Below are 10,507 nucleotides of genomic sequence, written 5' to 3'. Positions count from 1 at the left end.
GGGGAAGGAGGGACTTGTAGAGTTTGTAAGGGGTTCTATTGTGGCAAATGTTATAAAAATAAATGCTGGATCTTAGTTGGAGCATTTGATGGATTGATGGAATAGCATAAGAGCCAGAGTAGCCGGTCTTCTTCATGCCTATAACCGATATCATTTCTTTACATGCTTAGCAGGAGATTAAGCAGGGTGGCAATTGAAGCTGGTTTGACACAGGCTCTGTCTTACAAAAACCTAATCTGACCCATGAACAGGGCAAGAAAGGTGGGTTGGAGCAGGGAAAGAGTTAAGATCACAAAGTAAAAAAAGAAGATAGAAGAAAGGAATGGAAACATGGAAGATCGATATTCAAAACCTCTAGTAAAGGGTCACTCTTAGTACCTACCAGAACAAACACCTGATTAAGACATACGAAACCCAACCAATGGGTTGCAGGAAAAGCAGGTGCCAACTGAACCTGGGTGTCTTGGCCAAACTTGCCTGATACGGCCACTTCACACAGAACTTGGCAAGTCCAGTAATTATTTTAAGTAAGATTAGTTAACCAGCTCACCCAGAATGCCTTCGCGGGGAGGAGGGGTTGCCAGGAATACTGGTTCAAACTACTAGCTCAACCGATACGAACGGTTGGAGGTATGTAATTTTCAGCATCTAGGCATGGGAAATGATAAGTTTAAAAGAGAATAACGCCAGAAAATTCTCACTCCAAAACCAACTTTACCTCCAACAACTTATTAATAACAAAACCCCATATGAAAGAAGTAAGGATCAAATAAGTACGAATCGCTATCCAGATATGGGCCAAAGCCGGAGGAAATGATTGAATACTGATTGCAGAACAGTTGCACAGAATGGACGCAAAATTTATCAGGCGGAGATGTTAAACTACTTAAAAACTAAAATTTCACTTCCTCAGAACCCTAGCTAAGAAAATGGGGCGACCAATCTGCAATGGGGAATTCGGAAAAGATAGGAAGTAGCGTAGTAAGGAAAGGACCTGATTGCCGCGGCCGGTGTACTTGAGCTGGCAGGATTCGAATCCCGGGCGCCTGCGGAAGAGGTTATGGATTTCCCGGGGTTTGACATCGTCGGGAAGGCCCGACACGAACAAGGTCTGGATGTGCTGCATTTCTTGACCTACTTGATTGTTGTACCCCAAGCTTTGGTGTTGCTGCTGGAATTGCTGTTGGTAATGGTGGTAATAGGGATCATATGGCAGCGGCGGCTGCGGCTGCTGCAGATGATGATGATGTTGGATCGTCGCCGAGGACATCTCGGCAACGGCAACGTTTGGTGGATGCATGATGGACAGCTGCTGAGATGGAGGAAGGACGATCGGGTTCTGGGGAAGCTGGTAGTGGTGGAGACGTGGAGGGGCTTGGATTTGGGCTCTCATGCTCAAAATCCTCAGTAACTCATAGCAGCAGCCACGTCCATGGCGTGAGCCTTCTTGCCATTCTCTGATCACACTCTGAGACAAGATCTCTGAAATGCTCTCAAGTGAGAGACTTCACCAAAAAACAATCTAACTCAGGAACTCAGGTTACGAGATGCAATCATTCAGATTTCATGATACGATGCAAAGTTTCAAATGACCGAAATATCGTCATTTCGGTTTTTTCGGGCACGGTATTTTTTACAGAAATTTTGGTATCGGATTCTGCGACAATAGATCCCACCATCTTTTTTGTGTGTCAAGGGATCTGGGCTCTTCTTCCATTCTTAATTATCCAATTTTTTTCCCAAAAAATAATTTCTTCCTCAATTCTCTCTCTCTCTCTCTCTCTCTCTCTCCACCCCTGCTCCCTCCTTGCCCCAACCCCTTCTTTATGTGGCCAAGAATGTTATTCTTTAGAGCATAGACCCAAACGAAAACCTCATCCAAACAATTTCAACTTATTGATAAAAACCCATCCTTCCACTATTTTAAGGAATTAATCCAAATGCAAAATTGAAATCCAACCAAAGTTTGTGTTTTTAATTTTCGGTTGAAAGAGGAATATTCATTCATATGTGTAGAACACGGAGAAGGATAACAACATTCCTTCAAGCACAGAATGAAACATGACCAAACTGTTCTACACGCATTAAACAGGGCCTTTCCAGCTAAACCAAAGAGAGCGTTATAAGTATAAAGAATAAAGACTATGTTATTCCTTGTTTCGTTTGTTGTGGCGTCCATATTCACATCACTACAAGGATTTAAAATCACAAGGTTGGTGGGTATCACGTATCGAACAGATAACAATACCAATACAGATCGACTCATTCAAGCGATATTGGTTTTTCCCTCACTTTCACCACTTTTTGATTCATTTTACCCTCAATACATAGCAATACACCACACCAGAATTGTATCAATATCAGATACCGGCACAATCGATAAGATATTAATGCCGTGAACCCTGCATAACCATTATCTTCATGATGAAAGAAACCTTAATCATATGAATATTAAATACCATGTTGAAATAAATAAATTCCATTCTTTCGAAGGGATATTCTTATTGACACTCCTCAAGGTGTCAAATAATCTGTATTTTTTTTCCCTTTTAACAGAGGAGGGTAAATATTATCATTTCACATATGTATTCAAAATACATGCATAACAATAACAACTTTTGATGATGATACAATGATAAATCATTTTCAAATTATTTTTGAAAATCCTTTTATACCAACAACTTAAATAACTTTTAAGAATAAGACAATGGACAATTAAAAGGTGTCAAATTCTAGATGCTTCCAAACTATGTAAGTGAAAGTGTTGCACATGTACGCCTAGGCCGTGGCAACTCGTCTAGAGTAAACTATATACATTGGATCTGAACCACCAGGGTTGGGAGATATATCCACTGCCTGAGAGAAAATGCAAATATAATTAATTAATCAAGTACTTCTCTAAAAAAAATCACCATAGGTATTAAGTGCTATGAGAGAAGAATAATTTGCAATTGATATAAGCAAGGTAAGCGTTAAGGAGATATTAGTGCATTTAGGAATTACTCAAACCTCTGATACTGCAACAATTTCAGTGCAAGTCACCTTTACATTCCAACAGACATCTACCTCCTCAATGAGTGATTCCCATGGATTTCCCAACAATGTTATGCAATATACTAATTCAATTAAGAGCAGGAAGTAGTAGGCTCTAATGTAGAACTAGAATCACAAGTGATCCTAATCCCAGGCAAGATCTGAAATTCCGGCTGAATAGAGAAGATGTCCTCCAATAGGCTTGGTTCTAGCTCTCAAACACTCTCTCACAGAAAACAAATAAAAGGAAAATAAGAAAAGAAAGAGAATTCGATGGTACAACATATAGGATGCATTGCTTTATGATTTTATTTTATTTTTGTTTGGAGAGGGGGGGGGGGGAGAAAAGGAAATAACCAAAAGTGCCAACAATGGACAGCATAAATTCAAAATTCTATGATAATACCAGTGGGTAGAAGGTTGTTCAAACTTGTTAACTAATGCCACCTCTAAAATAATATCAAGTGAAGGAGTTCTTGAGCATTTAGACTGTATTATGTTATCAATAAAGAACACCTTTAAAAATTTGATGTTGCTGAAAAGAAATCCTGACATCAAGTACCTGAGGAGGTTCAAAGCCTCCAGCATAATGGAAATAGGACCCAACAATCAAAACATGCTCAGCATCACCAGTTGATGTCCATATAGAGATTGCTTTTGTCCAAAAGCAACGATTTGAAAAGCTGATAGACATAAAAACAGAAAACGAGTCACCAAGCATTCTACACACGGAGCACAATCAACAACACAATGCTTATAAAAAAAAATCATAAACATCTGTTATATTTTGTGAGATTATTAGATCAATTTCCTTAATTTCCGTACCCCAATTAAGTTGAAACACTAAACCGGTGGGAGCGACGGTGTGAAAAAAATATGTAAATGAACATCTACACAAATACGGATTAAGAAAATGAAAATTAGCATGGTCATGATCACAGGACCCTACAAGGTTTCTCTAGAAAAATGGTATAGTAAGATATTACTAGGAGTGGCATATATGAACTTCTAAATAAAAAAAAGTGAGGCTGGATGGTTGTGATCATTGTTTAACTGTGTTACTTCAAGCAATGACACAAAATGAAAATAAGCATGCTGTGTGTCATTTAATCCTTCCGTACACGTGGATGCAGCAGTTCAGCAAAATTCTGTCATACTACTGAGAAATTCAAGGAAGAAATTCTAAATAAAATCGCTCAGACAAGTTATTAGACTTTCCAACTATTATCAAAGATCTTATTAGTAGGACAAACACTAAATCTTACCTCATTATGGCTAGACCTCCAGGCTTAAGAACACGATACATCTCCTTGAAAACATCAATTGGCTTCGCCAAATAATCAACACTAACCTGCAAGACATTACAGATTAACACAGAAGTCACTGCCACCCACATCTAATTGAGAAAGTGATATCTAGATATGATGATTTTGATTAAGTCTTAAAGAGGTATACTCTGAGCACTGAACCACCATCCATCCAATGATGATGAGAGCCTGGATTTCATTTTCAGTTTTATTAAACCACTGACTAACTATTGATTCCAGGACATATGCTTTTGAACAGAAATGGCTACTGTTAAATTGATAATTTGATAATACATGTGGGAAATGCTATCTGACCAAGTCAAGTGACATCAGAAAAACAGGTAAGAGTAGAACAAATTCAAAGAAATGTGCATACCACGTTAGTAATAACATCAAAAGAGTTGTCTTCAAATGGAAGTTTGGGGGTGACATTTAAATCTTGTACAACATACTCTGTTAGAATCTGCAAAGACCGTTAAGACATTAAATTGGGTGAAAGTTTCTTTAGCTCATAAAAGAAAACATAAGAGGTTCATGTTTCCAATGGGATGGTACCAATTTTGGTTAGGTTCAATCATCAATAAGGACTAAGAGACAGAAGAAGATGTTAGTCAAAGAACTAATGTTGAGTGGATGAAGTGGATAGGAATTTGTGTGCGTTGTGTGATCAAATCATCCTTTCAAAACTAAAAGGGTAAATTTTATAAGATACTGATAAGTCTTAATTTTGTAAGATGCTTATAAGACTCAGAATTCTTCACAAAGGCAGTGAAAAATTGGCCATAGAGAAAAAAATATGTATGAGCCATAAAGAAACAACATATACATAGAATGACCTCAACAAGATTAGGATGTTGAGATGGATAAGTTCGAAGATAAGGACAGAATTAGAAGTTAAAAATCCAAGAGAACTTAAGCATTGCAGCAATAGTGGACAAAGAGATGGAAAATCAATTTGGGTGGTTTGTCCATGTGAAATGCAGACCAATGAACACACCAGTGGGGACCAATATGGTTTATGTTGAAGGTATTAAAAGAATACAGAGACGATTGTTGGAGAAATGTCATTGGGATGTTTCAAAATAATGGAGAACTTTTGGAAATAAAAAAAAAATTATTGGAGTTAAAATTCAAAAGGGTTAAAACAAGAATGATTATACACTTGGGACAAAAAGGAGGACACAGAGCATCAATGTAGAACAGTTACAGAAGGGATAGAGAACTAACCTGGGTATCAAGAAGAGTTTATCATTAAGCCATTCTTCCATATAATGTAACCATAAAACTAAATCCATATAAACATAAAAAATAAAATATAAATTCCATGTTCTTTCTGCCTCGACCCGCCCATTAATGTTTAAGCTAGTTTAAAGTCAGTCCTTTCTAAGCACAGGTTGGCATTGAACTACTACTCCACATATCAATAGTATTGAAAACATGCCATTATATTATAAAACATGATCGTAGAAAATAACAGATTCTTCTGGTTCTTCTTCTCTTCCTCAAAAATCATACTTGTACCTCTCTAATTGTTTGGATTTGCAATAGTAGAACTTTGTTCAGAGTCCTTGCTTTTCCATGATTTTAGTCAATTTCGCACGAGTTATTCGTAATTTTTGTCAAGAGCTGATTCACCAGCTTCATCATTTCAATATATTCATGGTTATTCATATTCCTTGCCCCTATAAAATTTGGGTATGTTGCTGAAACTTTCAAAATTTCACTTAATTCTTTTAAACCATGATAATAGATAGCCTTTAACATATTTTAACAAATATGATTAGCACAAAGATCTAACAAAATGGATGATAATTTTCTGCATATCAATGAATTGTATCAACATACTGGGTTCTGTTTAAGCTCTTCTTCATTCATACCCATGCCTACTATCCTCTCTTGTTTGTATCCTGCTGGAAAATGGCTCACCTAGATGCAAAACAGAAGATTTTCAGATTTTAGTTATTATAAGCATGCAACATATTTAAAAAAACAAAAAATGTATTAGAGCATGGAACATCATGAATCTTACCCAGCTGCTACATAAATCCAGAAGACTTACTCCCGGAGTGTTACTGGGAGGAAAGACCTCGGAATAATACTTAGTCAGTGCAGCAATGGCTGGATCATCAATGTGTGTCACAAAGCGTGGAGTCTCATAGAATAACAAATCTGGCGACCTACAAAATTCAACCATTGAACTTTAGAATTTATATCTATGACAAAGGTTAGTGAAACCCCAACTACTCGTCTGACCAACTCATAAATGATGAAAGCCTTCACATATACACTTTTAATTTGCTTGAAATTGAATATTATGTTTAATTTGATCCTTATTATTATTTTTCCGCCTACTTTTTTATGTCACCCTTCATTTAGTGTGAAGTAGTAACTTTAACCACCATCTTAAGTGAAGTAACTAGCTTAGAATCATGCAAGGCTGGCTTTCACAATAAAGATCGATGAATAAGCAGAATAGCAATTTTTTTTTTCAGAACAGCACATAGAAGGAAGGTAAAGCAGAAATACTAAGGGAATCAAGCAAAGATGATAATCCAGCATAAGTACAAGCTTAGAACAGATACTCATCAAATCTCTGGAAATCCTCCTCCTTGAAAGGAAATTGTTCCGGCCATTCTACATTTTTCAGCACCTTTCAGACCAGAAAAAAAAAACTCATCAGGAATCTACGAGTCCAAAGGTTTCTACGTACAACAGTGTCATTCAAGATATGTCAGGCACAACTGGGAACCAGAACATTGGCGATATAGGAAAATTGGAACAGCGGACGTACTTCAACAACATAGTGAGCTTGTTATGCGTTTATGCCACACAGAAAGTAAGTCAAATCACGTGCAAATGCTGCAAATTTTCTTTTTCTTTGGTGGGGAGGGAATGAAACGCCTAACAACTGAAAAATATGCAGAGTTCTCAAAATATCCATAAAGAACAAAGGACCCAGTTACATTCACCCACGGTGAAGAAGAATCCCTGGACTGTGCATGAGTCTTACGGTAGTGGGAGAGGCATCATTATGAGGGGAGGGGTACTTTCGACTTCAATGGGGAGGGGGGAGGGGGGAGGGGGTGGGGGGCAGAGTATTTATGACCCTAGATGGGTGTACTTTTCCTTAACCCATGGTGGAGGAAAACTTTATCAAAGAACGAATCATTGGAGATTTTAAATTTGCAGGGTATACACTACACACATAATTATGTCAAAATTATTATTAATTTGACCATTGTAAGGAAAAGGAAAATGAAAATGAAATGGAACATCTTCTCACTCTTCCTAATGAAATGGAAAATCTTCTCACTCTTCCTCTTTTCTTTCATTTTTTTTTTTTTTTAAATGATACCATTTTGACAACTTACTTGTCCATAAAGCAATATTATACAGAGGAAGAAGCAGAACTCTCTCAACTATAGAACTTGCACAGGATAACAAATTGATATTCCAGAAGAAATTACATTGTCAAAATAAGATATGAAATGAGGTTTTATTCGTAACGTAGAAATTCGTGGTCTATTATACCCCAAGAATTGCTAAGTTTTCATAACGGGCGACATCTGGTCAGTTTCGAATAATTTTCATCCAATTGCAAATCTCATTCCTTAGCTCCAACATATCATCAAACTTCAGAATCTGATAAACCCCAGAACGAGATAGAAAAACGCACACACAGTATGAATAATAGTCAAACCTTGATACATGCTCATGTTGCACTCAGTCCGGGTCATGAAAATTTTGATTCTATTGGAAATTAGTCATCCATTCATCAATTGTCACAACACTTACGGTCATCAAAACCAAAATTTAGCGAAAAAAAAGCAAGTAGAAACGCCATGGAAACACAATTTAAGCGGAATTGTTAAACCCTGATTATGAAATTATTGATTTTCATGTGATAATCTCATGCCGATTGATTATGTTGTAGTATGCCTTGAATTTAAAATCAAAGATCGTGAAAAATAAGGTAATTAGAGACCAAATGTTTCACCTGTTCAACCGAAGAGAAACCTTGCTGTCTTTCAGAAGCCAAGAAAGACTGTCCTCCACCTCTACCTGCCATGCTCCTAAACTGACTCAAAAATGAGGCACCAAATCCCAATACCAGACGACGAGGAGTTCGAATTCCACTTCCGCTGCTCCACTTTTTCACTCTCGCTCTTAGGTTTGGAGCAGAAGCATTAGTTGCAGGAGAAAGGAAGGCACCCACCAAAACTGATCGCCTGTGATGTATCGTGTAACCGACACGGAGAGGCAAAGCCATTTTATCGTTTCATCGCTTTTCCCACCACTGCTATTACCATATTTTATTAGGGGAAAATTTGGAAACGGTTGAATCGAAGCGGTCGATTCCGATCCATTTTGATCAGATTCTGACTGATTCGATTAATTTCGATTGGAACCGGTAAATCGGTCAAGATTACCGATTCCAATTTTCATAACCCTGTGTATGATCTACACGATCATTGCCTGGTTATATTTGCATCTTCTACTTGCCAAGCCAATTACGGATATGTAAACAGCACATGTAATGAGGAGAGAGAATGAGGCACACACCTCCCAACAAAAAAATGAGTCCCCACCATATGGTGGATCGAGCTCTTCTCTATAGAACTCAGGACCAAAGAGCGATCTTAGGACTGTAAAGACTCGGGCCCACGACCTTAGGTCACCTCATCCCTGGGATCACTCTCTGGTCCTTGAGCTCTATGGAGAGGAATCTTGTCAAGCTGATTCTAAGTTTTTGGAATCAATCCCATTAAGTTCAACCCCTAATTCCAAGTTTAAAGTAATGGGGTGACTGCTTGCCATGGGTGAAGGAAAATTTTCATTTATGTTTTGCTCATTTCTAATATTATTCAACATATTCTATTTAATTTAGGAGAATTTTCTTTCAATCGATAATAAAGGGTTCATCCACAAATCTAAGGACATCATTGCTCTCCTGAATGTTGACGGTTTGAAATACACTTCTTTGTTCCTTGGCACCCATCCAAGTATAATGATGGCCATCGAAAAAGGATTTTTCCTTCATCTTTGTTTTAGAAATCGAACCCTTAAATTTACAGAGTGTTGGAAAAAGGATAGCCATTTATTGCTGCAGATCGAATAATCTTTTTCGCTTCCTACGTATTAAACAACATAGGGTATGGATTCTAATTTTAACCAATCTCAGTTAGACAATCCTTAATTCATCCAAAGACTAAAGTAATTTGTTAATTAAGCCAAGAAGAGAGCATTTTTTAGCCCATATATTCAACTTATATTCAATCTATGATAAAATTAGATAAGTATATTTTCTTACTGTCACCCCCAAGTCCTAAAAAAACATTTATAGCACAATTTTTACACAAATAGAAAGATAGAAAATATAACACATTTTTTTTTCCTCAATGAATGTAAATACTTTCATTTCACATAAAATAGTAAAAATCTTTTAAAGTTGAGAGGTTTGTTGGGGCTGAGCATTGTGATACTGTACTAAACGCTTAAGGTTAAAAGAGGTTTTGACTTCCTTTTTCAGCAGTTAGGTTCTGGAGAAAATTTGGATTTGGTCATTAGTAACAACTAAGACCTGATGAGATCAATCTATAGCAAAATTTTACAATTATTGATGTTATACGTGAGAAAAAATCTTGTTAGCACAGTTGGTTAGCAACGAACTTGATACGAGCCATAAACTCGGATGTCTTAAGTTCGACTCCCACTAGATACACCTTGGGCCACTCACACGGGAGTGTTTAGTGCTTTTTACTGCTTTCAGTGAAAGTTGAATGGTTCTCATTCAACCTTGGTATGACCCAGTCCATGTGGTTGTGGGGTCAGTATGGGCCTGCGGGACTAGTTAGGACGAAGGCCTAGATACCAGTCATTAGCGGAAAAAAAAAGGTTTGGTAAAAAAAATTGTAACCTGCTTTTTTGTCTTCTAACACAATTAAGATAATACAAAATTTTATATGAGAGTAAATCTCGTCATTTCACAAGCCTACTCGAAAAATATACACATTTTAATAATGACTTAATGATGAGTCACTTTAAATTATTTTGAAAATATTTTTTTATCCTTTCATTAATTAACATTTTAAAATAAGACAAGGAATAATTATAAAAAAAAAAAAAGTTATAATTTTTCACTTTACTAACTTATTGACAACAAGAGA

General features: G+C 36.9%; 1 protein-coding gene across 7 annotated transcripts in view; it reads right to left on the bottom strand.

Moving 5' to 3' along the window:
* LOC122079261 (U1 small nuclear ribonucleoprotein A-like) overlaps positions 1–8,639 on the bottom strand; it is a 19,167-nt gene extending 10,528 nt beyond the window's left edge. For 4 of the 7 annotated variants that reach the window (XR_006140381.1, XR_006140382.1, XM_042645575.1 and 1 more), the window contains exons 1-3: positions 4,299–4,384; positions 3,596–3,716; positions 995–1,505 (exon numbers count right to left, since the gene is read on the bottom strand). Coding sequence is in view for 5 of the 7 variants with exons in the window: in XM_042645575.1 (XP_042501509.1) it covers positions 995–1,505; positions 3,596–3,621 (537 nt within the window). In the remaining 2 variants the exon portion in view is untranslated. Of the gene's footprint in view, positions 1–994; positions 1,506–2,463; positions 2,857–3,595; positions 3,717–4,298; positions 4,385–4,716; positions 4,804–6,185; positions 6,267–6,369; positions 6,518–6,922; positions 6,991–8,337 lie in introns of those variants that run through there. The other 3 variants (XM_042645578.1, XM_042645577.1, XM_042645579.1) reach the window with 3 other exon arrangements.
* Positions 8,640–10,507: the final 1,868 nt, after the last annotated feature.

This window comes from Macadamia integrifolia, chromosome 5 (genome assembly GCF_013358625.1).
Source record: "Macadamia integrifolia cultivar HAES 741 chromosome 5, SCU_Mint_v3, whole genome shotgun sequence".
Lineage (NCBI taxonomy): Eukaryota > Viridiplantae > Streptophyta > Magnoliopsida > Proteales > Proteaceae > Macadamia > Macadamia integrifolia.
This window is presented reverse-complemented; position numbering and strand designations above follow the sequence as displayed.